At 39.0% G+C, this 18,955-nt stretch overlaps 2 protein-coding genes across 7 annotated transcripts; one reads left to right on the forward strand and one right to left on the reverse strand.

Annotated features, from left to right (window-relative positions):
* Positions 1–246: 246 nt before the first annotated feature.
* Positions 247–14,623, forward strand: lmx1al (LIM homeobox transcription factor 1, alpha-like). Of its 2 annotated transcripts, none has more exons than XM_042228605.1 (9): positions 247–788; positions 2,623–2,711; positions 3,531–3,717; positions 12,839–13,071; positions 13,498–13,661; positions 13,800–13,877; positions 13,960–14,080; positions 14,157–14,339; positions 14,466–14,623. In XM_042228605.1, exons 1-9 carry the CDS (start codon positions 745–747, stop codon positions 14,621–14,623), a joined length of 1,257 nt encoding a protein of 418 aa, XP_042084539.1. In that variant the 5' UTR covers positions 247–744. The 2 variants fall into 2 exon arrangements, with proteins under 2 accessions (XP_042084539.1, XP_005942375.1); XM_005942313.3 differs by having other exon boundaries at positions 14,184–14,339.
* On the reverse strand, positions 14,227–18,882 carry LOC102309685 (coiled-coil-helix-coiled-coil-helix domain-containing protein 5). Of its 5 annotated transcripts, none has more exons than XR_006055422.1 (5): positions 18,658–18,881; positions 18,325–18,465; positions 18,070–18,221; positions 17,821–17,903; positions 14,227–14,334 (listed from the first exon to the last, which is right to left on the reverse strand). XR_006055422.1 is itself a non-coding variant. In XM_005942314.3 (4 exons), coding segments are annotated over exons 1-4 (324 nt in total). In that variant the 5' UTR covers positions 18,660–18,880; the 3' UTR covers positions 17,634–17,874. The 5 variants fall into 5 exon arrangements, 1 of the variants encoding a protein (XP_005942376.1); XR_006055424.1 differs by lacking the exon at positions 14,227–14,334 and adding an exon at positions 16,009–16,113 and having other exon boundaries at positions 18,658–18,882; XR_006055421.1 differs by lacking the exon at positions 14,227–14,334 and adding an exon at positions 16,307–16,435.
* Positions 18,883–18,955: the final 73 nt, after the last annotated feature.

An 18,955-nucleotide genomic window follows, 5' to 3' on the forward strand; every position in this document is an offset into this window, starting at 1 on the left:
CTGATCATTTAATGCACCTTTCTTGTTTTAACACAAGGGGGCGGTCCTCTCTCAGTATGCGGGAAAAGCATGTCAGACACAATAGTGAAAAGGCAATAAACCTTTTATCTTTAATTTCAGTGCTCTGCGTTTGGACATGACACTTTTTTTTACTTCCATGTCAGCATTTTAGTGCCTGCACCTGTTTGATTTTACAGCCTGGTGTAAGTAAATGGAGTGAAGCAACATTTCCTGATGTCTAGAAGGAGTAAAGTGATATCATCTTCATTCGGCTTTGTTCTTTTGATATTTTTGCATCAAACTCAGACAGTTTTGGTGTATAATACAACAAAAACTTAAATATGTTTTCCTGTGTGAAAGGGGCTGATATGTCATCACAAGTTGTTTCACCTTAGCTGTGCCCTTTTAAGTTTCCGTGTAACCGTGAGCACAAATGCAAAAGATCCTCCCCATCTGAGTTATCAATAGGCTGTATTATCACTCATCTTCCCTCATCATTTTCCGCACCTTCTCCCTCCCTCCTTTTCTGTCCATCTCCTCCCTCTGCGCCTTTTTACGCACAAAACAAGTCAGAGCGCACACACGGCTGCCGGAGAAAACAGGAGAGACAATAGGCAGTACTTCGGGTCATCATGGTATTTGGATTTTTACCGTAGGCAACATGCTCGGCGCTTTGTGAGGTACAGGTGGATAATCTGCGATCGCGTCTGTTCATTTACTAGTCTAAAGTTTCCCCAGGTTTTAATGTTGCCAACCGAGATTTCAGGAGGAGTGTGTTTCACCTCAAGGTAGGTCTCCGCAACTCAAGAACAGGTTGTCACTGAAGGCAGCCTCGTGATTTCCAAATAACCGTGTTGCTTGAATTGATGTGCATTTCGTGTTCCAGCAGCAGCGCGTGCTTAGATCCAACATTATTAGGGGTCTTTTGACAAATACACGGGATAAAGGATTAAATCCTGATGACCTTGCTGTCTGTTATGTTTTATGATCTTCGATCTTTAATGGATTGGCACAAGCATGTGAAATAGTCCTAAAAATATGATGCTAAAGGGAACCAGCTGCTTTACAGACTGCAAGCCGCTTTTAGAGTATTATAATAATAATCATTATTATTATTATTATGTTCGTTTACAGTAGTTTTTAACGTGACTTGAATTCAGCAATCACATCTACAACTCAACTTTGTCTTTTACTTTTGATGGCACGAGGGAAGGTCTGACTTTTCATAGTTTCCAGCTATTTATTACAAACAGCTTGTAAACAAATCTCTCAAAACAGAAAGACTGTTTGTTGCATTAAACAGAGATTGGCTTCTTAGCATTAATTTGAATGCAGTTAACATTCAGCTTTAAAGAAAACATTGTTCATCCTCATAAATATGACAGTTTTGCTTTCTTTAATTGTAGCTCCAGGTGACTTGCGGGAAATCCAGAAATCGTTATTACTTCGATATTGATGATCACAGCACCGGCTTTTAGCGTCGACGTGTAATTATTGGTGCTTTACACAAGTGTGTCATGAATGTATTCAACCCGCAATTAGGAAAAGTGCCAAATCAGATTAGTTGTATTTACATAAGTCATTTGGTGTTATCTAATTACTTCACTTTCTAAGGCAACAATCCATTTTATATTCCCTGTATTTTACAGGTTCACCCCACAGGCCCCTCAAATGTAGAAATCAATAGGGTTCCTTACAATTATCGCAATAATAAGAACAAACACAAATCTAGTGTGTTATTCATTTAAAATATAGACTATCATTATATTATTATACTTTACACAAAACACTAGAATCTGGTGACACCAGTGCTGAGAAACTCCAGCCTGCAGAAAAACATCAAAGAAAGTTTTCGTCAGTGTTTCCACAACTAATTTATTTTTATTTGAGTCTTTCGCCATTTTTGCTTGTTTTTTCTGTCCTCTTTCATTTTTGTTTGTTTGAGCAGGTAAATTAGTAGAATACAAAATGCCGTCCGAAAAGTTTCTCTTTTCGTTATCCGTTTTGATTAAACGGGTCATTTTTTTAAAAAAAATTCTGTAAAGAATAAAATGGAAACATTGCACATTTTACAATTAACCTGATCATATATATATATATATGTTTAAAATAATTTCAACACAAAAATTTTAAATTTAAACCAATATAAATCTAAATATGTATTTTTTGCTTGTCTTACATTTTTTGCATTAGAACTGTTAATTTGTTATTATTTCTTAAAAGAAACCATAAAATGCACGATACATAGAAATTGCCTTGCACCATTAGAAGTAGAATATATAATGCAGAAGTTATAGCTTATTGCAAAGTTTGAAATACAATTTGATGCTCGTAAAAAATCCCTTTCAATTAGAATTTTTGTTAGAAGAGAAACATTCTCAAATTCTCTTTTTTATCGTGTTTTTTTCTCCTGCAATTAATAAGCTTGTGCAATCCAGTCTGTAGGTGTGTATTTTTGATTCAGTCTGATTTTAAATAATGGTGGCATAGACAGTCCTATTATAAAATAATGAAATAAAAAATAAAAACGTCTCTCTTACCAATCCCCTTATTTTTAGGTTGATTTACTATAGCATGGTTCCACTGATATTTTAGATAGAAATGGTTCATTTTTGTCTCTAGCGATCACACTGAGGGGAGGAGAGAAGGGATGAAAACAGAGGAGAGCCAGCAGTCCTGTCTGCAGCAGCCTCCATCCTCCACGCCTTTCGGTAAGTCCGACAGCCGATACACTATACAGTGAGAATAATAATCACAGGATGAGCTTTTTGGATTAATTTATCATCTATGAAAATCATGAAGACCACAAATAAGAATATCAAAGCATTTGATCCTGTCCATTTTGTCCGCGTTTTTAGGATCCTATAGACATTCAGGCCTAAGATTATAATAGAAAAAAAATATTATTTAAAAATAAATAAATAAATAAAATATAATATTGATTCAGTTTTTTAACAACCAACACAACATTAGACTATTATCGTAATACTGGGCTTACCCTATGAGGAACAAAATGCAACAAAGCCAAGGTTATCATATGTTGTAACATATGACTTATGTTACCCTAACGTAAGAATTAAAATAATAATATAATAAAAACAAGATCAACTGTTTTTAAATGTAAATAATTCAAGATGATCGTTCACATAAAGTCGAAATAGGAATGAAATAAACAAATATCCAGATGTTAAATATCCAGATTTTTGATTGAGAAAATTAATATCCAACACCGAGGTTGCCATAAACTTTTGTGCGAAGTATGCGCCTGTCATTTTCCATCCATGCGAAAGAGAACATCGGTTTTTCTATGGCAGATTGCATATACAAACGATTGCATATACACACAGTATACACACGCGTTGGTCGATTGAATAAAACGTGTTTTATTGCATTATCGATGACCATGATGCAGGGAAATTTAGAAGCATGCTACTTTATAAGGCTGGAGTTACACTGTGGAAACTTGGCCAGTATCTTGGCTTTTACCTTCTCTCAATCTCTCTGTTCATGCTTTGATATGTTCCCTTCAGGTCCAGAGTACAGAGGAGGAGAGGTGTGTGCGGGCTGCGAGTCTCCCATCGCCGACCGCTTCCTGCTGCGCGTGAATGAGCGTTCCTGGCACGAGACCTGTGTCAAGTGCGCCGTGTGTTTAAGCGCGCTCACTGGGACTTGTTACAGCCGGGACCGCCTGCTGTACTGCAAGCACGACTATGAAAAGTAAAAACACACACTCACAAACACGCATGCTCACACACAGACATACACATACTGTCAGTTCAAGGATAACACAGCCTACAAATTTAGGTTGGGAAATTCCCTGTGACTAAAACAAGCTTTATCTCGTGCTGAAAATAATTTACATAATCTGCAAAGAAATACAGTTTCATAATAATGGAAAGAATAAAGTTTATTGTACGTTGAAATGTAATTATAATTCTCAATTTGGTCAGAGTAAGTTTACTTATGGAGACTATTTTAAACATTTTAGTTTTGCCTACTCAATCAAACTGAACTGATGTTAGCCAGTCTCCTGTTTCCAAGCTAAACAGGTTTTGGGACTTCAAATTGAGAGGTAATTGTTATATAAGTATAGTGACATACTAATCTTGTAACATTTGCTGATGTGATATTATTGTGTTACTGACACACACACACACACACACACACAAGGAGAGAGTGAGAGAGAGAACAGTGAAGTTGAACTTCTGTTTAAAACAGATGAGGAACACGTCTTTCATATTTTACATCTACTGGAAGTCTTTTGTTAGACTTAACAGCATCTATCAATGTGCCAACAAAAGATGTAGTAAAATGTTAATCACTGCAAGAGCACGTGTGATTTTAATTCTGAAAAATTAATGTAGGTGTCAAGAAAGGAGATTATTTAGACTGTACAAATGACCTGCACATAAATCAATCCTCACACTGAACAAATCTGGTTAAATAATATTAATGAAACTTTAACGACTTAGTTTAGAGATGAGGAAGACTTATGAAGTTGAGAAATGAGAGTAGCAAATACAGGCTACATGTTGTACTAATGTTTGGAAAAAAAAACTTTGCAAATTTCTATAACAGAAATTTGTGTAAAAATACATGGGCCTTTAAATTGAAAATCCACATTCAATCCGAAACATCTATCATTATAGACAATGCTGGATTTGTGTGTCAAACCTATGTGGCTTTACTTAAATTCAAGATACCCAGAGGGTCAGTGTGCTTACAATTTCACATTTTTGGAATTGAGCCACAACCAATATAAGATATGAAAACTGACTGAATGTATGCAGTAGCAGTTTTTATAGCTTATTTTTGCTTATTGATCTAGTAGTTTCACAAAGGCAAAGTCTATTTCCCTTGTTTTTAAATTTACAATCTTAACTGAACCAACAGCCCTTGCCACTGCTATTCAGTACCTTGTAGTACAGCATCTGGACACACTACAATATATTGCAATGTAAAAGTTCAGAGATTTTTTTTCTTTAATGGCTCACTCCACTGTACATGTTTGTGGCCATTCTACATTTTAACTTTGGCTGCTTTGTGTGTGCTGTGGTCACTGGGTGTGCCTGCAAAGGAAGCTCCAGGGATGGACAGCTTAAGGACGAGTCTGCAGCTTGTTATCATTGTTATGAAAAGTGTCAGACGGCATCCAGCAGCACAGACTCTCCCACTGTACCTGACATCTGGAGGAGAGTGAGGGAGAGAGAGGGGGGGGGGACGGGGACTGTGATGAAAGTCCATTGTGTGACGTTTATCTGGAAAAATGAGTGGGAAACTTGGAGGCAGTAGTACCATAACTGAAGAACTGGGCTCATTTTCAGTGATGGAATGAAAAAGTATATTTGCTCTCACTGTGTAATGACTGTAATTGCAGATCCAAATTAATAGTCAGAGGCTCATTCACTATGTTGTTGATTTAGTCCCCTATACATTGCATATGCCTTGTTGCCTTGTTGTGTGAGTCGGTGCCAGACTTGGCACACAGTTATGCCCGTGACCTTCAGTGGATAGGCAACAATGTCTCCTTGTTTTCCCAGCAGTCTGTCCATCAGCGCTTTACTCTACACCCCCACCACCTCCATCTAGAGCAGGTGTGTGATAACCATGTCCAAGAATTTGGAATGTGCATAAGAATTTTAGGGGAATTTGTACAATTATTAGTGGATACCAGGATATGGATTTGAGTATCCATATCCACATCCTGGTACGGATACTCAAATCCTGCTTCAGACAGGAAAATGCACATCATTTCAGTGCTGTCACTGCATGCTGATGAGTTTACTTTGTCAGGAATTGTAAGGAGTTAAAAAAAAACTGAATTCACTGAAAAATATGTGAATGTAATGCATTAATTGAAAAATGGCATTTTGCAATCAGGCTTGGGTTTTTAATATTGGGATGTCTTCCTTGTGCACTATCTCCGGCTAGTCCAAATATATGTTTTTTAGTCACAAACAGACCAGACCAAACAGTGCATGGTGCATGTGCTTTTTTTAATCATAGCTTTCTTTTAATATATGAAAAAGAAACAAATACAAAATGTATTTGTGGGTAGGCATATGTTTTTAATTAATCTATCTGGTCTTCACGAAAAAGAAAACACACGCAGATTCAAATGAGAAAGGAAATCAAATTTTCAAATGTTACCCATCCTCCACCCTGATTCGTGTGGCGTTAACTGCCTCCAAGGCAAAGGTTTGTTCAACATTTGCATGTTTAATGCTTTTGAAGGATACATTGCTTCTGTATTACTGTACACTGATTATCAAAAAGTCAATATAAGGTTTCAAAATATCTGATGATTTTTTTAAACATCTTATTTATTTATTTATGTATTTGGGGTTGCGGGGCAGGTGAACCATAATCATAGTCTGCTCGGTTCTGAGAATGCCTCAGACCACCCTCATTGAATCTTAAGTATGTCACTCTCATTCACATTAAGTATTTATTTAATAAAACAAAAATAAAATAAAATAAAACTGGAGGTATGCCTTTTTAGTAGTGCCAGTTTTAAGTTTCCCTGGTCTCAATCTGTTATGGAAATGAAGGGATTTAGACACAACTCAAGTGCATCTTGTGGATTTTTCTTGTGGATTTATTTTTGTTTTGAAACCTTGAGAAATTCTCTGGAACTCCATCCTGTTATGGACCAGATGTTCAACATGAGGCACTAGAATAAGACTTTGCTGCACACAAATTCCCTTAAGGTTGTTTTTACGCACAGGCGCAATACATTCCATTTACTGGCACAATGGACAGTTATACAAATCTGGCTAGAAAAAGTTAGGAAGTGATAATTTTATAAAACTTTAAATGGAATTTTTCAATGATGTTACTTTTCTGACAAAATTATTAATAGTACAGCACTCTAGTTGTACTGTATCTTAATATAATTACAATTAAACTAAAAACAGACTTTTTTTTAAAGCTGTTTAGGCATAATCCTAAAACTGGTTATTATGATTCCTTGTCAAATTGACAATTATAAAACAAGTGTTCTCTTCTCAATAGTACTGAACCCAAACAGCGCTGAGGGTAGTCTGGCTGTGAGAAGCCTCCAAACTCCCTTGAAAGCCACATAAAGGCAGCTCCAGCTCTGTGAAAAACAGGTCACAAGAGTGGATATTCACTAAACCTTGAGTTTAATGCCTCACGCTGTGGGGTGGAGGGCACAGAGACTACATCTAAGTTTACAAACCCTCTCACCACAGACATAGAGAGGGAGGCCTAGCGGCCACAGCTATAGAATCATCCTCTGCTGACTGAGTAGTTAGACATGAGTCTAACACTAACGACCTGAAAGAGTATCCTCTCAGTGCATTTATGCGAGTGAACGTCTAAGTCTGAGGTTAAAAATCACATCTTTTACCCATTCTCCCTTCTATACCTCCACCCCACCAACCGTTTCGCTCCCTATCTCTCCATCGGTTACCTCGTTCATCACTGTCTGCTTTGTAATAATATTTCTCTATTCCAAACCTCATTTCCTTCTTGTTGAGATTGATAGCAGCGATGACACCAAACAGTTTATCTCCCCGTTTATCCCTTGTTTTCTCTTAATCGCCCCCCCCTCCAGTGCTCCTTTGTCTCTCAGGAGGGGAATAGGAGGAGGTGGCAGGGTGGCTGATTGGGTACAGTGCTAATTGCCCAGCTCTGGCTGTCCTGGGTTGACAGGTCTGATACTGGGCTGCAGGGAAATACTATTACAGATAATTATGCAATGATATGTCAGTGGAAATACAAACCCTTATTCCTATAAGCCTAAAATGAGTCACTATTAACGTAAAAGAAAAAAAACCATTGACCATTTTAAAACATGTCAGCCACAACAGAGTTTGATATTTTGGACTTATTTGGCTATAACTATGAAATCCCTTTGACAAAGGAGAAGACAAAATAATTTGTCTTTGTAGAAACCAAACCATGACAGCGTGAGGGTGGAGGCAGAAATCTGAGCAATTTTAGGTTAAATAACTGGAAATTTCAGCTCAGAGAGAGTAAGGTTTATAGCTCATTGTTGGTGAAGGCAAATGTAGCTTTTCTGCTCTGGCTGTACATCATATACACATGCAATGCTCAAAAGTTGAAGTACTTCTCTCTCACCTAAGAGTCTTATATTAGCTACACCTGCAGCTCAACAGATGATGGTTGGAGGTTTGCCAGATGAGAATAAAGTGCGGATGGATGGGTTTTTGAGCTTTGATGGTGTGCTGTTGAAAAACAGTCTGATTTGATGGCATAAATGAAAGAGCATCAGGGAGAACTGTCACTGATGGAGAAAGGGTTCAAAATGGGTTAAAGAAGGAAAGGACAAGGTGTGGGAGAGTTTTAAGGACAGAACGGCTTCAGGCCAGGGCAAATTTTTGTCTGCGTATGTGTGTAGATGGTGATGGTGGTGGTGGTGAGGGGGTGATATTGCCACTGTTTTTGCATAATGTGAGATGAGACCCCATCATCTTTCCTCCCCCACAACAATTTTATAACAGACAGCTAATAAATGTTTCATGGCAGAACAAGCTGCTCGCCTCAGCTTTATTAAATCTGAGATAATAAAAGCAGAGAGGGAGAGGAAAAAAGAGAGTGCGAATAGGGGGTCGCACCAGAGAGGGAGAGATAGGGAGATCGGCGTAGACTTCTCGCAAATCGACCGGCTGTATCTCCTGTTTCTGGGGCAACGGGTCCCGCTGTCCCCCGCCACCCCCTCCCCGCTGCTTCCCGCTCCGCCAGAGACAGACAGGAAATGAGAAACGGGCAGACAGGATATTGCGTTCTGGTGGCCTGGGGATTAACTGTTTTATCTAAACTAACACACACCCACTCACTCACACACAAACACACATCTATATCCTGACACATAGCATTCATTCTTGGTAGCATCAGGTGTAACTCACAGCCACACACCCAGAGACACATATCATGCATGCAGAGACCATGCACATCGTGCAGGTATTTGGTTGTTACTTTACACAGGAAAAGTCTTGAATATTATATACATCAGTGCTGCTCTCATGTAGAGCTGGTCATTACCAAGATTTACTGCAAGAGTCACAACATGTAACTTTATAACTGTGGGACTGCCTCAGTGTGCACAAATACCTCTAAAGATCTATTCTATGTACTGTTGGCCCTTGTGTCCGTTGGATAGCAAGTATTATATACATGTTGCACATTTTTAGAGCATGCATTGACCTTGTTACTGCACTGATGCATGGATGGACGTGGTGCACAGATGCAGCATCTGTCACCGTTTTATTGATGTTTGTACCCAGGCACCTTATCTATGTTTACACTAACTGTGCATATTTGTGTTTATGTGTGCATGCGGCTGTATATATCCGTGTGTTTGTATGCATGACTTTACTATATATATCTATATCTATATCTATAGATATAGATATATATATCTTTAAACCTGTGTATTTCTCTATGAGAGTGTGAGTGAGTGGTGGCAGGGTAGCAAGTATCGTGGGGAATGCTGGGAGATTTTAATAACACAGAAGCAGTGCAGGGAGATTTAATAAAAGGAGATGATGTGATTACTGAACCCTGGCTCTGAGCCATTTTGCTTCACAGAGCAATATCCGCCAAAAGTGCACACACACAATTCCACACACACAGACACACACACACAAACGCACACACTCCACACACATCTAAGAAATTGATACTAAACAGAATACAACTTAAAACTAAGATTGATGCATATCATTTGTACTTTTTGCATCTGTAACGTGAATCTTCTATTATACCTTCATTGTCGCACACTACGGTCACATATGTGGGAATCACAAGCTAGGACATCTAAACCTCTGCTTATCACACCTTGTGAGAAAGAGATCCATCTTAAACTATAGGTCAAAAATCAAAATGAGTGACAATGGTGGTGGATCCTTGGTGGTGAAAGTTAAATTTATCTAAGTTAGGTTCTTTTGGTCTTGGTGACCAAAAGACCAAAGCTTAGTGCAATAAGAGAAACTCCTTAAAAAGAGAGTTAGTATAACCAAACCTATACCTGTATAAATATTCATCAGTTATGAAAGCAAGTGCAACAACTGCAGTTGCTCTGAGACACATACATATTTATGGAATGATTGTATTGCAGACCAGACAATGTCATGCTTGTCACAGCTCTCAGGCAAAACAATGCCACATGACACAGCTTAGGGAGGTGATGAAGATTGTGTTGTGATGTTTGTATGCCTAGGCTCTGCAATAAACAAAAGGGAAAGACCTGATTATACCAATACTTACAATACAGCACCTTTTTCTGCCTCTCTACACTTGATCTCGTAATCAGTGAGCTTGTAATTAGCCATGCCCCGTAACCCCTCCAAAATCCATGGCATTGAGCATAAAGTTGCCTAGAGCCAGTCTTTATAATGTTTTGTACATCACACGCTCTAAAGGTTGATCATTACCTTCAGCCTCCTGTGAGCACTTGCAACTCTATTCTACGCATTCGCGCATATATCATTATATTACTTCATTAAAGTAAAGCTGTCTAAATCCAAAGCAAAGAGGGTTTTTTTTAACTATCTATTCGCTTAGCTTTCAGCACAGCTGTTCCTTAATATACATCAGCTGTCTGACTTCTAGTTTTCACTTTTTTGAATTGTACACATTAAAAAGTTAAAACAAAATTAAGAACATAAATAACTATGTAACACCCACCATACCAGAAAAAATACAGATATTAACCCATACCATAGAGACTTATTATTTTTAATGATTTAAAATAAAGAACTCAAGATGAATTTGACAAATTTACTCAAGCACTGGAACCTGGGCTGCATGTGTGGCCATGTTTGACTAGAATGTACAAATCCTGTAAAGTTAAATTCACCTTAATCGTATGATTGCTCTTTATCCGTCATGCCCGTAGTGATTTTTTGGAAGCTGCACCCTGGTCAGGCCCATGTGTGAATGATACTTCTATTAGAGGGATTATGCTGATCTACTTACAGACCCCCCTCTGTGGCAGTTGCCCCAAGTTTCCTTTATTTGCCATGTTGAGTAAATTCCTACCGTGCTGTGTACACCCCTGATTAGGGAGTGTGGGACTTAACCACCAACCTCATCAATCTTGTGTCAAGCAACCCTGACGATTCTGTTTTGTTGTTTTTTGTTCCCAATGAAAGGACGTATTTGAAATGCTGAGAGTGAGGCTGTGCAGAGCGGTGTGATGATTGCGCCCTTTTGTAGCATGCATGTTCTGTACCACATGTTATGATTGACATGTGTGTTATTGCAGGAATTTTACAGTGGAAGCATCTTTCTAAAATGCAATGTAATGTTACTGTGACTAAGTAATTTAAGCAACATTTAGTCAAACACAAGGTCCTATCATAATAGTCTTTGTATGGTTGCTTATAGGAGTATTGTGTTTGCTTTATGATGTTAAGTTAGCGACACTGTCATTTGGGGATATTTGGGGAGCGTTTGGCAGATGGATTGAGAAAGATTAGCTGTAGCAGCTGCGTTTGGGACAGAATCACAGATTAGGAGCTCTAATGTGCAGACCTGGCTCCTTCTTTACTCTCCAGATTTGGGCAGCAACACCTTCCTATCACTCAGTCAGGGAGCGTCAACACTTCAGTCTTCATCCCTTCTTCCCCCCATTCCCTCCCTTCCCATCCTCCCTCCTTTCTCAACAGGGTTTGTGTTCCATTGTGCTGCTATTTCTGTATACATCAACCTTTATCTGTTTCACACCCATGTTCAGGCTTCCTCGTAACTTTTCCCACTGAAGAATTGTAATGACGATCAAGAATATTTCCTAATCATAGATGTGTTGCACCACTGCTTTGATGATATGGTGAATGTGAGTAACTATCCAAATATATATATACTGATACTCGGTGGGTGAGTGTGTGCAAATGTGGTGATGGTGTGTGTGTGTGTGTGTGCGTGCATATGTGCATGTGTGTGTGTGTGTGTGTGTGCGCGCGCGCGCGCGTGTGCGTGCATAAGTGAGAGGAGAGAGATTAACCCCATGCTATCCCCAATCCCTGGTTATGAGTTTACAGCGTCTGTCTGGCCATCTCACTGTTTAAACAACAATCTAATTAATCCTGTCTTTATTAGTTTCAGTGAACTGGGGAGGCAGGCTGGGAGGGCATGAGGGAGAACTGGGAATGCTGGCAGAAAGTACTGAATACTGAGGAGGGAAGGGGAGGAAACCAAGTGCAAGAGCAGGGATTTGAGAGGAATTTAATGGCATAGATTTGGGCCCTGTGAATAGAAATAGGGATGTGCAAGAGATTGTCATGTGGGAGAGAAAGTTAGGGGTTGTAACATAGCACAGGAGGAGAGATGGGGGGACAAAAGAAGGAAAGTGGTCATGGGGAAAAGTAATAGACCTGAGAAAGACTGTTTTAAGCTTTATTCACTGAGTTAAATACATAAATTGTGGGCAATATATGGACAGAGTGGAGTTCACTTCACCAAGGAAATCTTAACATTTAAGGATTTAAATGGGGAAAAACTCTTCACAGACATCTTTTTAAGAAGCTAACTACTGCCCCCTACTGTGAGAATGTTAAAAATAAAAAACAATGTAATAATACAGACTACTGTAACCCATCTAACAGATGTTCACCTTGTTGCACTGTGAATTGGGTAATGCTTATAGGACCTTTAATTAAGAGACTATGCTAATCTCCAGAATCATTGGCGCTAAGGGTAAATGTGTCAGAGCTTCTTGTTTGTGCTGCCATCTTTAATTAATTTACTTCTTATTCTAAGCTGCTAGACTGTTATCATGCCATGTTTCACAGTTTATGGATGTATCCATGAAAATATAAGCCCACGTGTGTATGTTTCTGTGCCCCTCCAGGCTTTTTGTAAGAAAGTGCAGTGCCTGCTTGCAAGTCATTGGACGTTCTGAGCTGATAATGCGTGTGCTAGGCCAGGTATACCACCTGGGCTGCTTCAGCTGCTGTGAGTGTGAACGTCGGCTGCAGAGAGGTGATGAGTTTGTGCTGAAAGAAGGCCAGCTGCTCTGCCGCATGGACTATGAAAAGGAGAGGGAAATGCTGGCTGCCATCAGCCCTACACCAACTGAATCAGGTAAAGCAGGTTTCTGCGGAGGATACATAATAAAGGTCAAAATTACTTTTCTTGGGGAAATAATCTTTCTTTTTACACTCATGCCTTTAGTCAAAATCAATCATTTTCATCCCCTTTAAATGAGTAAACAGTGTTTGAAAGAAAAACCTTAATATTTAGGACAAAAGCAGTTTCAAGAAAAAAACAAAAAAGAAAAAAGTTTCAAGCTTCTTCCTTTTTAAAAATTTTAAATGAAGGCGCGATTATTGAATTTCAAATAGTGAGGATAGTTTTCAGCAGTATGTTGAAAGTAATTTAAACAGTACCATTTTCTTCCATGAGAAGGAACAAACTGTTACTGTAAACTACATGGAAAATATTTGTTTCAAATGTCACTGTTTGCAGAGCGTTGTTCTGATTGTGCTATTGTTTACTTAACTTGCTCAGTAAAAAGTGAGGATGAGGATGGTGGAGGAGGCTCCGGAGGAGGGAAAGGTGGTGATGAAGGCAAGGAGCACAAGCGTTCAAAACGTCCACGCACTATCTTGACCACACAGCAGCGGCGTGCTTTCAAGGCCTCCTTTGAAGTGTCAGCCAAACCATGCCGTAAGGTGGGTTGTTGGTCTTGTCAGTATGCCACAAGATACTCCTGGTCATGCTTTCCAAACTTCATTTTTCAAGGGTATGGCTGCTGTGTTTGGCACTGTGAAGTTAAGATTTTTAAAACAATTAAAAACTCTGTCCTCTAGGTGAGAGAGACACTGGCTGCAGAGACTGGGCTGACAGTGCGTGTTGTTCAGGTGTGGTTTCAAAACCAGAGAGCCAAGGTAAGACTTTATAGTTTTCCTAAAGGCATGCTCACAAAAGCACAAAGAGAAAATTTGTACACCGTGTGCTTTTGTGCGTCAGATGAAAAAGTTAGCTCGCCGACAGCAACAGCAGCAGCAGCAGCAGCAGGAACAAGAGCAGCTGGGAGGCACCAGGAGGGGACCGAGCAGAGGGGGCCGCCAAAGCAATGACGACAGCGAGGGTAAGAGCTTTGAGTACCAGTACAAGATCAAGAAGGAAAGAAAAAAAGATGGAAAGAAAGACTGGTATGGTTAAAGTTTTGGGCATTTTGAATCTTTATATAGATGGATCTAGTACCCATGGCATGGATGGGATGCTGGGATATCCATCTCTGCCACGTCAGCAGCTCCTTGCTCTGGACCCCAACATTTATGGTGGAGAGCCATTTCGACATGGGCTTACACCACCTCAACTGAATAGCGAGCAGCTCCACTCCTATGGTATGGCAGAAAGACAAAGATAAAAGTTACAAAAAAAATAATAATTTGCTTTTACTTTTTTTTTCTTGCTCTCACTAAAAACTCTTTCACTTCAGCTGTCCACACTCTCCTTCCTTTTGACTGCAGACTCAGAAACAGTGTTCCATGACCTGGACAGCGATGGAAGCCTTGGTCACCTTGGCGACTGCCTCTTAGCAACAGGGGAGGGCGGTCTCCTGGCAGGGCGAGTGGGAAATCCCATCGACCGTCTGTACTCCATGCAGAACTCTTATTTCACCTCCTGACCCTTATAAACTGTCACTCTTTCCCCTCCTGTTTCACCTTTCACCTCAGAGATGCAGCTAATGGAGTCTGTCCATCAACATGCCTGTGGGACCATTCTCCATGAAACACCCTACAGCCAAACACACTTACAAGCTTTTATCACAGGCTAACATCAATTAGACATAGTTAGTCATAATATCAATTTGCAGCAGATTAACATAGTGATCCCACATCTTTCCCAGATAAGAATCACATGCTGGAAATACAGACACTGTAAATGTCCAAGATAAAGGACCTCAGTTTACTCTGTTGTATTTATGTAATGTTTAATGAAAAATGCTTCATGGCACTTTCCAACAAAAAAAAATTAAGACACTTATACCTATCAATATGTATATCATGAATTACAGATGATAATTGGTTGCTGAAAGTGAATTCATCAATCAAATCACATATAATTAGCAGTCTTGGCAGGTCTGATGGGCAGCTGAGGGTTTAAATTAAATTAGTATATTGCATTACTTTTTGTTTTGTTTTGCCAGGACTAGAGTAGTTATTGTGTGAATGACTGCAGCGTATACAGCACTGTATATGGATTGGAGTACACTTTTGCTCTCAGGTTAGTGTGTATGTTTGTGGAACCTGAGCCTCAACTCAGGATATTGTGCTGGATAGGATGACAATTTAACTTGCCCAATGACTTGAAGGACAGAGATTGCAAAGAAATTCTGTGAAAAATTATTTCAAACTATATCCTTGGTTTTTCATACTGCATGACTGGTAAAATATGGACCAAAAAAAGTGGTTTTTTTTGGCATTTAGCTATAAACTCTACAGGGTCATTTGAGGAGCCTTATGCGGAAACAGGGTTGTTTAAGTGGTTATCGTTTTAGTTTTCCTTTCTCTTTTATAATGTGATCACTCAAAAACAGTGCAGTAAATTTCAACTCTTTGGTATATAATTTCCCAAATGAAGGATACTGGGTACATGAAGGTACTCCAAATGTAAATGTGTGTATGACTGTGTTATAATTAACTGTTGTAGTCACAAACTGTAATAATTTCCTTCTCAGAAAGTCACATTAGGTAGGTATTTCGTATCTTCTTATGTGATAATCAGCAAATATTTAAACTGTAGCATGATATTTATGTGCCACAAGTAGGTATGAAGAAATAGCCTCCAAATTCAAGTGTTGCAGAAGGCATCAGGATCAGAATCATGAAGTGGTGCAGAATAAAATAGGATTAGGGTGAAACTCTTTTCATTTAGAAGCCAGTAATTGGCTACAGCCTGTGACATTCCTTCCTGACATTATGTTTGACTCTGATCACTGACTCATGGTGTTTTTAAAGTGATAATATTGTGAATGTAACTTATTTGTGCAGTAGATGAGTTCTTATCTTACTTTTTTGATCAGTGACTGCCAGGTGATGTGCTTTGAATGTAATGTTGCCGTATCTTCAATACAATCTGCGGTTTCGTCTTTGAACAACACTTGGCTTCTTTGTCCTAAATACAATAAATGATGACGCATTTATCACTTGCTCAAATGGTATGAAACAAAGATGCACTTTAAAAGCAAGGAATCAGTTTCCTCTCAGTCTTTCCACTCAAAACTTTAATAACTCAACCAGAAAATGTCTGTTCTGCTTAGTGGTCACAGGGTTCATAACTCAACATCCTCCCTCTGTCTCTTTCAGTAGTCCCACTGATTAGAGCTGGACAGCCCTCTCCTTTCTTCCCAGACTCCCTATTGCTCAGTCACTGAGTAGCCAGGATAGTTTGTGTGGGAGCAATACATTCCAGTTTAATATTTGACTCTGACTCAGACCTGAAGAGGGCACGGGTGGGAGGAATAGGCACAAGAAACAGAAACAATAAGAGGATGACAACATCAGAAGAGTATTAGAAGTCTAAGGTCATTTTTTTAATGAAACTGTTCAATAAATCAGTACACACCTGACTTTCTCACATTCAGAGACATAAATCTTATTTTTAAATCATAAAATTTACATGAGAAATTAGGGAATGACACAGCAATTAAATACTTCATGCAATCATGTAACCCACAGTACTAACGCAAATTTAAATAAATACAGTTGTTAAAAAGTATTTGCCCACTTCCTGATGTTGTCTTTTTTTTTTTTTGCATAATTGTCACAATTACATGTTTCAGACTATCAAACAAATTTAAGACAATAATCCAATAAATAATAAAATACACTTTGTAAATTATTTAAATTATTTAAGGGGGGAAAAGCTATCCAAACTCATGAAAAAGAAACATGAAAAAGTAATTCCTAACATCATAAAATCAACACACTATTTCAGAAGAAGAACATCCTACCAACAGTCATCCATGGTGGTGGTAGTGTGATGTTTTGGGGCTGCTTTGCTGCTTCAACACCTGAACGACTTGACTGATGGAAGCGTCATCAAGTGCACATCAAATTTGTCTGACTCCATTACCCAAGAACCTAATCAAGCACATTTGGTTTATGCATGAGGACAGTGACCCCAAGCACACAAGCAAGTGTGACCTTGCAAAAAACAAACAAAACAAAATGAAGATTTGGGGTGGCCTAGTCAATAAGGTGGCTTTGGCATGACCTTAAAGCAGGTCATTCATCCTTGAAAACCCTGCAGCTCAGCTGAATTAAAAGGAAAGACTTATTGCCAGTCATTGCAAACCCTTGATTGCAATTCTTGCTGCCAAAGGTAGCACAATCAGTTATTACATTTAGGCTTTTCAGCTAGGGTTAGGTAGGTTTAAATCAGGGGTAGGCGACTCCAGGCCTCGAGTGCCAGTGTCCTGCAGGTTTTAGATCCCACCCTGGGTTAACACACCTGAATCAAATGATTAGCTCATTACCAGGCCTCTGGAGAACTTCAAGAAATGCTGAGGAGTCATTTAGCCCTTTAAATCAGCTGTGATGGATCATGGACACATCTAAAACCTCCAGGACACCGGCACTCGAGGCCTGGAGTTGCCTACCCCTGGTTTAAATGATGATTTAACAAAATAAATGATCATTTAAAAACTGCATTTTGTATTTACTCAGGTTATCTTTGTCTAATATTAAAATGATGATGATGGTCTGAAACATGTAAATGTGATAAATATGCAAAATAAAATTAGGAAGTAGGAATTGGGAAGTATTGTATTCTATCAGCCACTGTACATACATGTCTGGAATACATTTGAAACCAGCCCACCTGGTGGCAGTGGTGTAGATACAGGTTTTTTCTGGTAATGGAGGACATCCTGTGCTAAGATGGTTGAGATACTGGATTTGTAGCTGGAAAAGATAAAAATAATCGTTTGGTATGTTGGCAACTAAAGCTTATGCAATATTATTATTATTTTTGCAAACATTAGTGTCTTCAAAATTTGTTTTATATTATGATGCATGAAAAACCAGCATGCACAACCTATTTCCATAAAAAACACACTGAAAAACGTACCCACTCCACTGAGGTCGACTGTCTCTGCACAGCCCAGAAAGCGAGCCACATGTGGCGAGCAGGAGACAGGTTGTCCCTGATGTTCTCTCAGGCAGCGCTCAAACTCCACAAACTCATTGGAACACTCCTGCCTGATCTTCTGGATGACTGGGCTTAACATAGTTAGGGGTTAGATTAAAATACGCCTGGAAAATATTTACAGCAGGATGCCAGAATCACTCGAATAGGAATGACAGAACAAATAAATGGACTTACTGTGATGATGTACATTGTGCAACATTCATCTTCAGCTCGTGACACTTCTGCTGCCATGTTGATGGATTGGAGGCTACACATAACCCATACGCTTCCATTTCTTTACGGCAGTACTTTGCAGTTATATCCATAGCAGCCTGCCTGAAAGGTGACAGATTTATTTAAACCAGTGCGTGAGAACAGATAAGAACTATCACTCCTGTGTGCAGTAAATTCAACACGATAAAGTACTTTTCTGGAGGATGCAACAAATACTTGTAATTAGTTACATTAGATTCTTTATCTAGGAAATACAACGTATACATTGTGTAACTGATTCTTTTAAATTCTTACATGTTGCTTCTTTTATGGTGTTTGAAACGAGGACGCTAATCAGCCAAGGTTACACCACCACTACTTCTGCATGTGGAACCATGCCTGGACAGGAACGCCAATGTTTCTATAATCTTATTGGTTCAGGATTGCATCAGTCACACACTCTGGCTACGCCCCTACAGTGACGTCACTTTCCTTAAAGGGGAAAGCCACTTGCTCGATTAACATGCAAATAAAGTCTACATTTTGCCAGATACACCCCTATATTTAGAAGTGTTGATGTTTTTAATGTTTACTTTAAACAGTAAATTTTACA

Source organism: Haplochromis burtoni, unplaced genomic scaffold (assembly GCF_018398535.1).
Source record: "Haplochromis burtoni strain Fernald_Lab_line unplaced genomic scaffold, NCSU_Asbu1 Contig_335, whole genome shotgun sequence".
Classification (NCBI taxonomy): Eukaryota; Metazoa; Chordata; class Actinopteri; order Cichliformes; family Cichlidae; genus Haplochromis; species Haplochromis burtoni.